At 54.2% G+C, this 16126-nt stretch overlaps 1 protein-coding gene across 2 annotated transcripts in view; it reads right to left on the reverse strand.

The window, feature by feature from the left end:
• SMYD1 (SET and MYND domain containing 1) overlaps positions 1-16126 on the reverse strand; it is a 40622-nt gene that overhangs the window by 11892 nt on the left and 12604 nt on the right. The window contains exons 3-8 of one of the 2 annotated variants that reach the window (XM_064151688.1): positions 14707-14883; positions 13888-14101; positions 10928-11058; positions 8842-8880; positions 5906-6098; positions 3239-3331 (exon numbers count right to left, since the gene is read on the reverse strand). In XM_064151688.1, coding sequence (XP_064007758.1) covers positions 3239-3331; positions 5906-6098; positions 8842-8880; positions 10928-11058; positions 13888-14101; positions 14707-14883 — 847 coding nt within the window. The remainder of the gene's footprint in view (positions 1-3238; positions 3332-5905; positions 6099-8841; positions 8881-10927; positions 11059-13887; positions 14102-14706; positions 14884-16126) is intronic. The other variant, XM_064151689.1, reaches the window with a different exon arrangement.

Consider the following 16126-nt stretch of genomic DNA (forward strand, 5'->3'; position numbering starts at 1 on the left):
CGAGAGGCACCCAAGGAAATCAAAAGAGGGCAAGACCGGAGTGGGAACAGTGCTGTGGCTGAAGAAGGTCTGCCGAGAGCTGCAACTCCTCTGGGCTCTGACCGCCAAGTAACATGGCCCTGACCGGAGCTCTGCTGTGCATATTTGGGTTAAGCCTCTTGGCCCTGGGACAAGCCCAGAATTGCAGTGACTGCATCACTGTGACTCGGAGGGGAAAAATCGTGTCTCAAACATTGGTATAGCATACAAGTTATGAGTGTAATGGACAAAGGTTAGATCCCTGCCATCACAACCAAACAGAATACGCCAGATGCAATGAGAAGGGAACAATCACTTGTTACGATCCAAAGGAAGTTCCCTATCTATGGTGGGTAGAAATAAGGGCAAATGATGGGAAAGGGAAATTGTTAGGAAGAAGCCAAATGACCACCAACTGCAGTCAACCCCTGTGGGTAACCTTTGATGCTTGCCAGGCTATCGACAATGATGGTGCTTCAACTTGTGGGAATATGGGATGGAGACATTATTATAGTGGGCAAGAAAAATAGATTTGCCCAGAGGATCCTGGCCAATGCTGCCAGTATCGTAATTCACTGTATATGTAGTGGAAGCACCTTGGGTGTCAGCTCAGGATAGAGCCCAGTACTATTGTGGGGAGACATGGTGGAATTGTGTGTGTTGGGCCACCTGGAAGAAGGGACCAAATTTGTGTGTAGGTCTGAGAGCAGGAGTAAAAAGGGGAATCCCATCAGCAAATTGCACTGCTGAAACCTGCAATCCAGTGAATGTAACAATCTATGACATAGAAAAATGGGAAAAAGCAAAGTCCATGAGATATGGAGTCAGAATTGCAGGAAATGGGTCAGACCCAGGGGTGATGCTTGATGTAAAAGTCCTACAAATGGGTAGAGAAGGAAAAATCCCAACATTTGGTATTTCATTCATTTTATCATGAGATGGAATCAGGAGTTCAGTATGAAATTCCAACAGCTGCTAAAAATCTGTTTGTAAATTTGGCTGAGAATATTGCAAAATCTTTGACTGTAACCAATTGTTCTGTCTGCGGAGGTACCAGTCAAGGAGATCGATGGCCCTGGGAATCAATGGAAGCGAACATCTCTGATCCTAGCACCTGGAAAGTGGAGAGAGGTAACAGAAAGCAGCAGTGGGTCCTACAAACCAGTATAATTGGAAGGAGTTGTTGGCAGAGACTGGGTGATGGTCACTTTGTAGGGAATTTGGAATGTGAAGGCGGTTATGAGTGGAATGAAACTAAAAATCCATGGGAAAGATGGGGCACTCCTCTGGGAATGCCATTCCAATTGAGAAACTGGACTAATGGTAGCACAATCATAAATGGGCGGTCAGCCCCAAGTGGATATTATTGGATATGTGGGAGAGTAGCATATGCTCACCTACCAAAAAAATGGGTAGGATCATGTGTATTGGGAACAATTAGACCCAGCTTCTTCCTGTTCCCTATCTCCAAGGGAGAAAAGTTAGGCATGCAGCTCTACACTGAGACTGATGAGTTAAGAAGGGCCAGAAGGGACCTCCAAGTAGGAAATTGGAAAGACAACGAGTGGCCTCCCAAAAGAATCATTGCCTATTATGATCCTGCAACATGGGCAGAAGATGGATCTTGGGGTTATGGAACCCCAATATATATGCTCAATAGGATAATTAGACTGCAAGCAGTAGTAGAACTAATTGTAAACAAAACTGGAGATGCTTTGAACCTGGTAGCGAAGCAAAGTACTCAAATGAGATCTGCTATATATCAAAATAGATTAGCATTAGACTATTCACTAGCTCATGAAGGGGGTGTGTGTGGGAAATTCAACCTAACCAACTGCTGCCTGGGAATAGATGATGAAGGAAATGCTGTTAACCAACTGGGAAAAGAGATGAAGAAAACTGCTCACGTTCCGGTACAAACCTGGAATGGGGTAAACTTAGGGAATTGGTGGAATAACTTGGGAGTAAGTGATTGGTTTACTAAATTGGCTTTGGTGGGAGGGGGAGTGCTGATTGTGGTATTAATTGTACCCTGTCTCGTTTCATGTTGTGTAAGACTGTCTGCAGCAATGGGGCCGCAGACATGCAGGGTGGGGCTGCAGACATGCAGTGGGCAGCAGACATGCAGGGTGAGGCAGCAGACATGCAGTGGGGCAGCAGACATGCAGTGGGCAGCAGACATGCAGTGGGGCGGCAGACATGCAGGGGGCAGCAGACATGCAGTGGGCAGCAGACATGCAGTGGGGCGGCAGACATGCAGAGGGCAGCAGACATGCAGTGGGCAGCAGACATGCAGTGGGGCGGCAGATATGCAGAGGGCAGCAGACATGCAGTGGGCAGCAGACATGCAGTGGGGCGGCAGACATGCAGAGGGCAGAAGACATGCAGTGGGCAGCAGACATGCAGCGGGGCGGCAGATATGCAGTGGGGTGTAGACATGTGGTGAGGCAGCAGACAGGCAGTGTGGGGCTGCAGACAGACAGTGTAGGGCAGCAGACATGCAGTGGGGCAGCAGACATGCAGTGGGATGTAGACATGTGGTGAGGCAGCAGACAGGCAGTGTGGGGCTGCAGATGTGCAGCCTGGAGGGCTTCAGGCTCTTCCTGCCATAAGCTCAAACTGAGGCTGTTGCTCAGCCTGGAGAGTGCTGCTGAAGCTGTTACCATCTGAAGAGAATCACAAAACATTTCCTGGGCCAGCAAGAGGGAGAGAGGAGGCAGTGACTTGAGGTCTCCTGCCCTTTTCCCTTGTGGCCCATACCCCGGGTGGGACATGTCTCTCCCACACCACACCTCAGGAAACAAGAAACATGCAGGAGCCAGGAGGTGAAAAAGAGATGAGCACAGAGAGTCACAGCCCACAGCTCAACGGGGCAGGCCCCCTGAGCATTCTGCCCCTCTCCTGAGCTCCCTGTCCTTCTTGGTGCACGGCTGCCTGGCTCAGCTGGCTCGCTACGCTCACCCTGTAACTCAGGTTTCCCACCCAAGAGGTCCTGGGGTCCAGTCACCTGAATCTCCTTGTGCCAGCACTACAATGAAAATCAGACTGAGATGCTGCCCCAGACACAGTCAAGCCTCACAGAGGGCAGAAACCAGTGGGGGCTTTTGCAGTCTGAGCTGCCCAGAGGGCAGGAAGCAGGTGGAGATGTTCAGGTGACAGCAGTGGGGCTTGTTTCATCCCTCCAGCACCAAAGCAGGAGAGTAAAGGCAGCAGCACCGACCTCGTGGTAAAGTCCCTCCGTGCGGGCCGTGTTGATCTTCTCCAGCGTGTCCTTGGAGAACTGGATCACCTCCTTCACTGCTTCTGCAGAGGGCTGGGGACAACGTTAGGAAAACCAGTGAGGAAAATGCAGTGCCTGGCACATGACAAAGCACCTTGGTTGAAGGGATGCTTGTTCCACAGCATGGGAACCCAGATCAGCTGAACACAGCACTGCGAGAGCCAGCCCCGTCCCTGCTGAACACAGCACTGCGAGAGCCAGCCCCGTCCCTCACCTCCTGCTGCTCTGAGCCTCTGAAACCTACATTTCCAAACCGTGCCACCTGGCATGACCTTCCTTTTTGGAAGCCTGCCCACACTCACAGGACTCCAGGAGGCTGCAGGAAGAGCCTGCTCTGGAGCCCAGCAATGGAGCTAGAGTGCAGCCACGAGCCCAGGACCTCTGAGTGTGGATCAACAGGAGAAACTCAACAGTGCAGTGAAGGACACAACGATTTGCAGTCAGGGCTGGAGGATTGTGTTGTCTTCTTCCCATATCCGATCAAAGCAGACTTTTTAGGAGTAAGTCTGATAAGGCTGAAGGACAGGATGGTGCCATGCAGAGAGACCTGGACAGGCTGGAGAGGTGGCTGAGAAGCTTGTGAGGTTCAGTAAGGCACAGTGCAAGGTCTTGTACCTAGGTCAGGGCAACTCTTGACATCAATTCAAGGTGAAGGATGGTGATGTGGAGAGAAGCCCAGCAGAGAACTTGGAGGTGCTGGTTGGGGAGAAGCTGGGCAGGAGCCAGCAATGGGCACTGGCAGCACAGAAGGCCAAGGGCAGCCTGGGCTGCATCCCAAAGCAGTGTGGGCAGAGCTGGAGAGGGATTATCCTGCCCCTTTGCTCTGCTCTGGGGACACCTCACCTGCAGGGCTGTGTCCCCAGCACAAGAGGGAGAACAGAAGAAGTGGCTTCAGTTCTCCTACCCTTTCCCCCTCTGGCCTGTGCACCAGGTGAGACACCACAAACCCATCCCAGCAAATGAGCAGCATGCGGGAGGGAAGAGATCAGCAGAGTCAGTCACAGGACATGCAGTGCAGGGACTTCAAGCAGCACTTCCACAGTGGCTTTGTCTAATAAAAACCTGCTCCTGTCTTCACAAGAGCCCAGAGCCTGCTGCCAACACAAACAGCCAGAACTTTGCTGCTGCTTGGCAGGGCCAAAGGACAGGTGAGAGTGGTGGCCAAGCAGCCAATGTCCATCTGCAGGCAACCGGTAGAGTATTCACAGAATCATAGATTCATAGAATGGGTTGGATGGGGTTGGAAAGGACTTCAAAGCTCATCCAGTCCCAACCCCCTGCCATGGGCAGGGACACCTCCCACCAGCACAGCTTGCTCAAGGCCTCAACCAGCCTGGCCTTGAACACCTCCAGGGAGCGGACATCCACAGCCTCCCTGGGCAACCTGTGCCAGTGTCACACTACTCTCACCTCCTCATCTCCAGTCTCAATCTGCCCTCTTCCAGTTTCATTTCATTGCCTTTCATCCTATCATTACCAGGCCTTGCCAAAAGTCCGTCCCTAGCTCTCCTGTAGCCTCTTCAGGTACTAGAAGGCTGCTCTAATGTTTCCTTGGAGCCTTCTCATCTCCAGGCTGGACAACCCCAGTCCAACTCCTGTCCCCATGAGGCAGGTGGTCCATCTCTCTGACCATCCTGGTGACCTCCTCCTGTGACTCCTGTCTCATGTAGGTGGCAGAAGAGGCTGGGGATTGCTGAGTCCAAGTCTGTCCTTGAGAAACATTTGGAGAAATAGGACTTGGCATCTTTTGTGACACTGTGGCACACTGTGGGCTGCCCTGCATGTCTGGGGAGACATCCTGCACCCTCTGATGTGCCTGTGCATGAGCAGCCTGTAGCTGTGCCAGGTGCAGGGTTTCAGCTGTTCGCATTGCCCTCCGTGCACAGACAAGGTGTGCTGCCTGAGCTCACCCGTGGAGGAGGCTGGTGCCCATGCCATGTGCTGAGCTCAGGCTCCTTCTCTCACAGTGGCATGAAAAACTCTCCCAATGCCCAGCAGATGGACAGCTTCTCTGCCTGACCACCACTGAACTCCTGCCCTTCACCCCCTCCAGCCAGCAGCAAAGTTCTCCTTGTTTACACTCACAGCTGACTTTGGGCCTTTGACACTGTCCCAGAGGACATCCTGGTCACTGGCTGCATGAGGGACTGGCTGGACAGCTGCACTCAGAGGGTTGCAGTCAGTGGGTCAGCATCCAAACGGAGACCAGAGACCAGTGGTGTCCCTCAGGGCTCCGTACTAGGACCAGTGCTGTGTCATGTCTGTCAGTGACAGGTTAGTCTTGTCACCATGAATCTCTGAGCCTGCCCTGAGTGACCCTGCTCTGGCAGGGAGGGTTGGACTGGAAGATCCGTGGAGGCCACCTCCAGCCCCTGGCATTCTGTGGCTCTGTAAACTGGCCTTGGGTGGTGGGCTCCGGCTGGTGCTGTGCTCAGGAACGGTTGAGTGCTGCTCTCCTTTTTCACACTGGCACTAGCCAGGCTTCCACCAAAACCAGACTCTGCTCCTATTGACAGTGTCCCTCAGCTGAGGAACCACGGTCACAGAGAAGCCCTGACGGAGCAGACACAGTCAGCCCTGGGTTTGGGCACTGAGGACAATCCATACCTTGCTTTCCCCTTCCTTCACTGCCAGCATCAGGTCATCCTTGATCTGCTTCTTGCAGTGCTCACAGGTGCAGTCGAAGTAGTATTGCTTCTTCAGCTGCCTGCGTCGCTCCTCGCTCAGGCTCAGGAAGTCCACGTAGGAAACGCTCAGCTCCTCCCCTGCAGGAATCTTGCTCAGTGCCCTCAGCTCGATCCTGGGTGCAAAGGAGACAAGATGTGGACTTGCAGAAGCGGCAGAAGCAAAGGTGCAGCCACAGAGCCACTGTCAGGGACAAGCCCTGGCAGCTGCCTCTGCTCACAGAGGTGAGCACTTGCCCTGAGCTGCTGCTGGAGGCAATGCGGAGATGGGCACCAGGGCTGGCTAACTGCACAGAGGCCACAAACAGGGGCACACCAGCTCCTCTTGCCCCTCTGCAACTCCTGCCAAGGATACTTAAGGGTCTAAACTACAATCAGATACAGCTCCAACACTTAACCTGGATGGGGGCCGAACCTAGACATGAACATCACATGCATGGGATTTCACCAGAGGAAAACCCTGAGATCAGGACCAGCCCAGAGGCCTTGCAAAATGCTGAGTTTGGACTCTGAAGCCTTTTTCAAATACTGCTTTGCATGCTCCTCACCCACCCCTGGCTGGACTCCCAGCTCAGACCCATCTGCTTTCAGTATCATTTTCACTCTGAACAGCTAGGGCACATTCCCTCTGGTTGCCGGGTAAGAGATGCTCTCATCCTGCTCACACATCTCCACACGAAGGCTTAGAAACAGCTCTCTGAGAATGGTTTGCTTTTTCTGCAGCCCACTGGATCTGGCACTGCTAATGTTAAACCAAAGGCAATTGCATGTCCCTATTGCTAAACCTTCTGGAGAGGCTTTTGGAGAGGCAGACCTTTGCCTCTGCCTTTCTGGCATGGCTTCCCCTGCAAAAGGTCTTCAAAGAACACCCAGAACTGTTCCCTTGCTGTTTCGCTTCATCTCCCAGTGTCTCCTACTTGCAGAAGCTGGAGGAGCACAATTGGCCAGAGAGGGCAGAAGTTCCATCAAACACCAGCTGCGAGGTGATGTTTCTCTGCCCACCTCTGTGCCACCTCCTAGGGACTCTGCTCGCAGTTAATTTGCTGCACTTGAGACCGCTGCCCTTGGGCCCTGTGCCCAGAGCCACTGAGCAAACACAGGTTTGTGGCTAGCCAGACTCACCAGTTAGCAAAGCCAGGCCAGTCCTGTGGTCAGAGCTCCCACCCTGCTGGCCTTGTCACACTGCTGCCTGGCACATGGCTGCTGGGCCTCCCTCACCATGCCAGCCTGTCCTGAGGGCTCTGCTGAGCTCAGCATGTTTGCTGTACACACCTGCTACCAGACGGGCCCAGGGGGCACCTGCTGCCTCCCACCTGAACACTGTGGCTTTGGAACAAACCCAGAGATGGTCTGACCAAAGGCACAGGTGGCAAAGACCCCAAAGGTCTCACCAGCTGCACTGAACAATAGTTCTTACAGGGAGGACATGGCTGTGTGTGTGAATCCACTCCTGCAGGCACCCTAACTCCTCTGGAATTCCTGCCACAAACTTGGCACCGAGGGCAGAGCTCTGAGCCTCACAGCTGTGCTACAGCTGCTGTGAAAATTCCTCTCCAGGGCTGGCTTTGACCTTCCCTGGGTGTTACACAACACCAGCAGCACATTTCATATGAAGTTTGTCACCGAACATGCCAACATCACAAAGGGCAGTGATTAGTTATGGTGCAGCCAGGGCAGATGCCAGCCAAGAGAGGGTGCAACCCTCACTCGGGGAGAATGTGCCTGGAAAGAGCAATTCCCATCAGAATGGTTTACACAGGAACATTCCTGCTCACACTTCACAGGATCCTTGTTACAGTGAGTCATGCAACCAGAGAAGCAAATCCAAGCCTCTGACTTTTATGATGCCCCTGATAGCCTAAACACCACAGGTATATTTTGAGCCCCCAGCCCTTGTGTGGAGGGGATTATTAGGGATAAGCCTGGGAACACATGGCATAGCTGAAATGCTAAAGAGACACTGCCAGCTGCCAGCTTTTCCCCATTGTCTGCCCCAGCACCCAGGGCCTTGACAGACACACACACAGTGCCCCACAGCTCACACAGCTCAAAACTCAACCTGCCCCGAAGCAGAACTCTCATCAGAGGTGGAAGTCTCTTGTCCCCTTTCATGGTCCTATCTCTAATGCAGCCAGGAAGTGCCAGTGGTGAGTGTGAGCACTTCTCACACCCCTGTGTGTGCTCAGAGTGAAGGCTGGAAGCCAACAGTGTCCCTTTAGCAGGACTGGCTATGACGTACCCAGTGCAGTGAGCTACACAGAGAACCCGGGGGCCTAGCTGGTACCCTCATGATTCCTGCCTTTGGACCAGGCAGCAGTGGCATCATGAAAAGCTAAAACATTAATCAGGTGTTATGGTAACAAAAGGATGAAGCCTCCACCTGCTCTGCTGCTGCTGCTGCAGGCTGTCAGTGGGCAGGGCTGGAGGCAGGGAAGTGTGGGCTCTTTAGTATGTCAGTCACACACTCAGTTCTCATCCCCCTAGGACCCAAGGGTTTATTTTGGGCTGTCTAAGATTAGCAAGACCTTCTTCTGACTTTCATGCTCTTGCCATAGTCAGGGGAGGAGAAATGAGAAGTGGAAAGGGGAAACACAGACGAGAGGGTGGGAAGGCAGAGAGGAGAAGGAGACAGTCACAGGATTACCACTGTTGCTTTAAGGGGCTACAAAATGCAGTTAAGTGAGGTTTGGGTTTAGTGGAGCTTTGCACAGGGGAGGAGGAGAACTCTGGAGAAGGGAGAAAGTGAGATTTTCTGCAAGGAGGGGAAGCCCCTTGGGCTGTTTGCAGTTTGTCCATTAAACGTGGGGCATGAGGGGAACAGGGCAAGGGGGGAGGATGATGCTTTCGAGACCAACCCACCTCATCTGTGTGTGGAACATTGACCTTACAGCCTCATGACTGAAAGACAAAACAAACATCTGCAGTTTACACAGGTAGAAGTACAACAACAAACGCATGGGCACAGGGGGCAGGGCAGCAGGACATGGCCCTGCTGGGAGGCAAGGGGGTTCCCTGGGCCTGTGTCTTTGCATGAGAGCTTTGCTTTTGCTGTGCAGCTGCCATAAAACACAGCCTGAAGTGGACATTGGCCTGGGAGATCAGCAACTAGGGCTGTGCTCTGCCTGATGAGTTTAGTGGGTCCCCAGGACCAGCACTGTGCCTCAAATGCTGACTGAGAGCACAGTCCCCACAGCAGGGCTTACCAGCAGGTCTCCACAGACAAAGAAACCTTCCTACACCTTTACCTGGCCCATAAGCAGCTGGTGCGGGTTCAAGTCAAGGACAGGACACACGTGGGAGGTTTGAGGAGCTGCCAGGCACACAAAATGCCATTCTCCCACGTACCACCCACAAACATCCTTCAGGCTTGCTATCACTGCTGGTTACCTTCTCCACTTCCCAGGCTGGCTGGGGAGATTTCCTTCATTCTGTTATGGATCTGATCCAGTGTAATTGGATCCCAGAGCACAGACTTCGGATCAGGACTGTTGCCCTCCAAGGTGAGCATTCTAAAGCAGTTTCATTTTCTCTTTGCTCATTATCAGCTTGATAAACCCTGGCAGAGTGCATCAGGTAGAACCAGCAGGGATAACTGCAGTGCTCAGGCAATCTGTTAGCTACAGAAGAGGTGGCTGGGGGCTAACTGGCACCACTGAAGTTGGTGAATGTGGGAGTTTATAACATCTTCATGGAAAATGTAGATTAAATAGTGTGGCTGTGCGGCCTGGGGCAAGCAGTTTCCCACTTGATGTCTTGCACATGATGCAACCTGTGGGATCAGCAGCAGGTTCTAACTGTTAGGGCCTGGAGGCTGGGAAGGGAAGGGCAGAGCATCCCCCCCACAGCAGAGGGTAGAGCATTCCCCCCACAGCAGAGGGCAGAGCATTCCCCCCACAGCAGAGGGCAGAGCATCCCCCCCACAGCAGAGAGCAGAGCATCCCCCCCACAGCAGAGAGCAGAGCATCCCCCCCACAGCAGAGAGCAGAGCATCGCCCCCACTGCAGAGGGCAGAGCATCCCTGCTGCTGGCTCTCTGCAGCAGCCTCCACTCCCTCTGCTGCTGAAGCATCCCTGCACTTCCCACTTCATCTCCTTCCACCCCACGTGTCTTGTGGAAAAATTTTTTAATCACAGATTATCATAGAATGGGAGGGCTTGGAAGGGACCTGCAGAGATCATCCAGCCCAACCCCCCTGCCAGAGCAGGAGCACCCAGGGCAGGGCACACAGGAGCACAGCCAGGGGAGCTTGGAAAGGCTCCAGAGCAGGAGGCTCCACACCAAACAAGTTTCTCCTCACGTCGAGGGGGCACCTCCTGTACTCCAGCTTGTACCTGCTGTTCCTTATCCTGTCACTGTTCTCCCAGGGCTTGGCTGGCAATGGGGAATGCCCAGTGGCTTAGGCTGTCACTTGCCCGGGTTTGTAGGTGACAGTCACAACTGTCACTAAGGGTTGATCAGTGTCTAGTGGAGATGGCACTCTCGGAGAGCAGGGCTGTGTGGGGGTGGGCACAAACGCATCAGCAGAGGGCAAAGCCGAGTGCAAGCTGTGCTTGTGGGAAGCCCTTGGGCTGTGGACTCAGTATGACTGCAGTACAAAGAGGCAGCGATGAGAGGGGTGAGCTGGGCAGCTGCTTAGACCTTTACCCACCTGCTTCCAGGCTGGTTTCAAAACTCACAGAAACCAGGGAAATATTCTTTGCTGGTCCACGGGGACTGGGGCCAGACTCTGTGTATTTGTTTAGTGCATCAAACAATAATTTGTAACAGCAAAGTAGTGAGAAGGCAGTTCCTCCTTAGAAAGAGAGTCCTGACACTTCTGAGCTGGAGAAGGAAAGAAGAAGGAGCAGCTTTTCTGGGGCAGGGATCTGGCAGTATGAGGTTAGCAGAGGCTGCTGAGCTGCCGTTGGGATGCACCCCCTGTGCCCCAGGGAACAAACCCACTCACTTGCCGTTGTTGAAGATGACAGTGCAGTTGGGCCAGCAGTCATGGTTAGCCTGGCACAGGTTGGGGAAGATTCCCACTCCAACAGCCTGCAGTCCTCTTTGGTCACTGAGGGTAAAGCCGTTGCAGCTGATCTAGTCCCAAAACACAGGCAGGAAGAAGCATTAAAGGAGAAAAAAAAGCTGAGCTCAGTTGCCACTGATGCTTTGGAAGCAGCACCTCCAGCATCCATCCACAAGCTTTAAGGAGAAAGAACTGCCTGCAAGATGGCAGAATCACAGCTTGGTGGGGCTTGGAAGGGACCTCAGAAGAGCATCCAGTCCAACCCCCCTGCCTGAGCAGGATCACCTGGAATGAATCACACAGGAGCAGTGCCCAGGCAGGTTTTGGATGGCTGCAGAGAAGGAGACTCCACAGCCTCTCTGGGCAGCCTGCTCCAGGCCTCCAGCACCCTCACAGGTGAAGTTTTCCCTTATGTTTGCATGGCACCTGCTGGGTTCCAGTTTGTGCCCATTGCCCCCTGGCCTGTCACTGGACACCGCTGAGAAGGCTCCTGACACTCGCCCTGCAGCTATTTATAGGCACTGATGAGAACCCCTCTCAAGCTGCTCTTCTCCAGGCTCCAGAGCCCCAAGTCTCTCAGCCTTTCCTTTCCTTCTAAGGTGAATGTTCCAGTCCCACCAGCATCTTAGTGACTCTCTCAGCATCTTAGTGACTCTCTGCTGAACTCCCTCCAGCAGGTCCTTGTCCCTCTTGAGCTGGGAGCCCAGAACTGGACCCAGTACTGTAGATGAAGCCTCATTAGGTCAGAGCAGAGGGGGAGAAGCTCTCTCAACTTGCTGGGCACACTCTTCTTGGTGGTCTCAAGAAGCCATTGGCCTTGGCCACAATTGCTGGCTCATGCTGGCCTGTTGTCCAGCAGGACAGTGCCTCAGCCGTGCTGGCATGTGGGGTTGTTCTTCCCCAGATGCAGTACTCTGGACTTGCCCCTGCTGAGGGCAGATCTACAGCCTGACCATTGTGGAGATACAACATCAGCAGAGCAGCAATGCAGGACTTGTGCAGATAGAGCAACCCAGAGCAGAGCCGAGCCAATGCTGCAGAAGAGCTGCTGTTAAGATTCACCTGTGTGAAATAAATTGGGCTTGACCAGGGATTGCTTTGCTTATATTTGCTTCCTGCAAGCAATTCAGGAGAGGGCCACAGGACAGTGAATTGGAGGCAATTCAAGCAGAGCACAGGCAGAAAGCAAAGTTCATGCTTAGTAAGGCAGCTGCCAGTTAGAAATTAACCTTGAGAGCTGCACTCAGCCTGGTGACCTTTGCTGGATGCCCCCAGCTAATAAAAGTCAATTACTTCAGGTTGTCAGGAGTCCCAGACGGTGCCCAGGGGGACTGCTTTTTGCAATCCAAGACTGGATTCTCAGTCTCTCTCTGCTACACTGGTATCACATAGGCACAGAGCAGCTTTTAGCTGCAAACATACCCAAAGGAAGTATTTGCAAAGGGGAAATGCAGTTGGGTATTACAAGGGAGAATTAACTCAGCTGCTAATTATTTGTCTTTGTTAATTGTTTTATTTCCTTTCTTAATGGAGTCTGTACTTTGCACTCCCTTACTTCTGCATGCCCAAGCCATGCCAGCCAGGAGCACACAGGTCCCTCTGTGCCCACTGAAATGGATTTTCTTTGTGGAGTGGGTTCCACAGGATGCTCTGTCCCTGCTCTGCTCTAGGGCTGGCAAAGCCAACTTCTCCACCAGGCCAGCAGAGTGTGCATCTGCCCTCAGCTCCCCCTGGCCCCTCGTCAGTGCTGCTGGCTGAGAGCTTACTGTAGCCTGGGCTGCACTGACCTGTACCAGGACTGGTGGCCTGGAGCTGCTCAGCCTCAGCTGGCTTCTGGGAATTTCCTTTCTATACTGGGAACAAAATGTGTGGTTAACAAGTTAGCAATGGATGTTATCCAATGGTTGTTGTATGGTTTATCTATGCTTATGTTACATATGCATATTACATAGATCTGTATTTAGAATACACAGGGATGCACATGACAGAATCAACACCACTGCAGCTACTAAGCCACTCCTGTTCCACCCAAATATGCCACACAAATATTTCTATCTATCTTCTGCTGCCCCCAGCACAAGAAGGACATGAAACTGCTGGCTCCAGTCAATGCCCTAAAGATGATCAGAGGGCTGGAAAACCTTCTCTATGGGGACAGGCTGGGAGAGGTTGGGCTGTTCAGCCTGCAGGTGAAGGCTCAGCCTGCAGGAGAAGGCTCCAGGGAGACCTTAGAGCAGCCTTCCACTACCTGAAGGGGCTGCAGGAGAGCTGGGGAGGGATTTTTGACAAGGGCTGGGAGTGCCAGGATGAGGGACAATGGCTTTGAGCTGGAAGATGGAAGATTGAGACTGGAGAGGAGGAAGAAATTCTTTAGAGTGAGGGTGGTGAGACACTGGCACAGGCTGCTGAGGGAAGCTGTGGATGTCCCTTTCCTGGAGGTATTCAAGGCCAGGCTGGATGAGGCCTTGAGCAAGCTGTGCTGGTGGGAGGTGTCCCTGGCCATGGCAGGGGGTTGGAACTGGATGAGCTTTGAGGTCCCTTCCACCCTAACCCATTCTCTGGCTCTAGAGATGCTCACTACAAAGCAGGTTTCAGTAGGCTCTCTCAGCTCTCCCAGGGGCAGAGGGCTAACAGTGCAGCAACTATGGCCCAGCGAGCCTCTTGCTGCACCTGTTGCCAGTTAACAGGGTCCAGTCCTTGCCCTTGCCATGCCTCAGTTCCCAGTGCCAGCACAGAACTCTGCTCGCATTGCCTGGCTGGGCTGTCTCAGCCGCTCTGGCCTCTTACGGGCAAGAGAAGGGCACCTTGGGCAGCCTCGACTCAGGCTAGGAGGAGACTGCCTCCAGGAAGGTGGCCTCCAAAGCAGCCCCGCCGCGCTCTCTCCCACCCCCCCAACGTACCACTCCAAATATGTGGGAGATGAACTGGATGCCAAACTGCTGGCTCTGGGGTGGCCAGAACTCCAGGAAGCTCTCCACATCAGCGCGGAGCTCCTTCTTCTCCTCCTCTCTGAAGCTGTCCACGTGGTTCTGCAGGTCGTCGATGGAGACCAGGCAGCCCTCTGCCAGCCCACTGCCTTCCCTCTCCATCCTCCACATGATGCGGGCAGCCAGCCTGGGCGGGAGACAGCCCCAGGCCTCAGCCCCACCACCCATTGCCAGGAGAGGGCTGAAGGAAGGGGTGGGTGGGAGATCTTCTGCAGACAGGCAGACTGGGGCAGGCTCAGCGGTGGATGGCTGACAGGTGGTCACCATCCGCGGGCTTCCGACGGATGCCCTGGCATCTCGGTGCTCCAGAGCCCCAGCCTTCTCATGTCCTTCAGCATCCCCCACTTCCTCACCATGGAGCTAGGGTATGGATCCGATCCAACATGTCCTGCAGACAAGTTGGAGCCCACCCCCTCTTCTACTTTCCCACCCATTTCCCGTTCTCCTGCACCTCCTAAGCCACCCTGGGCAGGTTTGCCTCATCACCTTCAGCTGCACTAGCGTTTTCTGGGGCCCTGCACCAGAGAAAACACAAAAGCATAATAACCCTTTCACACCCTGCAGGTCCCCCCCACTCCCTCCGCTCAGGGATGCTTCCGGTCCTTCCCAAACCGCATCCCGCCTCCAACCCATGCAACTCAGGTCCCCTGGCACCTCCTCCCCCACGCCGGAGGGATGCCCTGCGCTCTGCCCGTGCCAGGCTGGAGGCCATGCCCCGGGGGCAGCTCTCACCGGATGTTTTCGGAGGGTGCCTTGCCATGCCTCTTGAGGGCCGAGCACTCCTGCTTGTGCTCCAGCCAGGCTGCTCGCTGGCAGGTCCGGTCGCAGTAGTGGGCAAACTTGCACTGCCCGCAGCGGTGGAGCCTCTCCTGCCGCTTGAAGCAGGTGTGACAGATGACATGTGTCAGGCTGGAGGGACAGAAGGACCTGTTGGCCTACACCTCAGTGAAGGGCCAGCTTCACCCACAGAGTCACACAACGCATCAGGTTGGCAGAGCCCTCTCAGCTCACCCAGGCCAGCCCTCAGCCCAGCACTGCAGGCTCAGCACTAAGCCAGGTCCCTCAGCACCAACTCCACAGCCTGCTGCAACACCCCCAGGGATGTGGACTGCAGCACTGCCCTGGGCAGCCTGTGCCCAGGTCTGAGAACCCTTCCAGCATCCTGGAACCATTTCCTCTGCTGTTGTCCCTTGGCCCCGAGCAGCAGAGGCTGCCCCTGCTCACTGCAACCTCCCTGCAGGCAGCTGCAGAGATCAGTGAGCTCTGCCCTCAGCCTCCCCAAGTCTCAAACCCAGAGGGAACCTCCCTCAGGTGCCCATTTCACACATCCAGCTGTTTTCTCCTTCACTGGAAAAGAGCAGGAGACAATCTGGTCTCCTGCCCAAACAGCCTTGGGATTCCTCCTTTGCTGCTAGACAGAGCTTTTCCATCCTCCAGGCAGCTGCTCACTTTAACTGTGCCCCCAGCCAGACCTTTAGACACCAGACAGAAGTTAGAACCACAGAATCAGTCAGGGCTGGAAGGTACCACAAGGAGCAGCCAGTTCCAACCCCCTGCCATGCCCAGGGACACCCTACCCTAGAGCAGGCTGCCCACAGCCTCAGCCAGCCTGGCCTCAAACACCTCCAGCCATGGGGCCTCAACCACCTCCCTGGGCAACCCATTCCAGCCTCTCACCACTCTCCTGCTCAACAACTTCCTCCTCACCTCCAGCCTCACTCTCCCCACCTCCAGCTTTGCTCCATTCTCCCCACTCCTGCCACTCCCTGACAGCCTCAAAAGTCCCTCCCCAGCTTTTTTGTAGCCCCCTTCAGATGCTGGAAGGCCACAAGAAGGTCCCCTGGGAGCCTCCTCTGCTCCAGCCTGCATAGCCCCAATTCTTTCAGTCTGTGCTCACAGCAGAGCTGCTGCAGCCTCTGAGCATCCTCCTGGCCCTGCTCTGGACACTCTCCAGCGTCTCCACATCCCTCTTGTCCCAGGGGCTCCAGAACTGGATGCAGTGATCCAGGTGGGGTCTTAGCAGAATGGAGTAGAGGGGGAGAATCCCCTCCCTGGCCCTGCTGGCCACACTGCTCCTGCTGCAGCCCAGGCTCTGCTTGGTTTCTGGTTTCTTTTCTACTCAATGCAAAAACCTCATTGCCCACAGAGGCCT

This window comes from Pogoniulus pusillus, chromosome 11 (assembly GCF_015220805.1).
Source record: "Pogoniulus pusillus isolate bPogPus1 chromosome 11, bPogPus1.pri, whole genome shotgun sequence".
In the NCBI taxonomy this organism is placed as follows: domain Eukaryota; kingdom Metazoa; phylum Chordata; class Aves; order Piciformes; family Lybiidae; genus Pogoniulus; species Pogoniulus pusillus.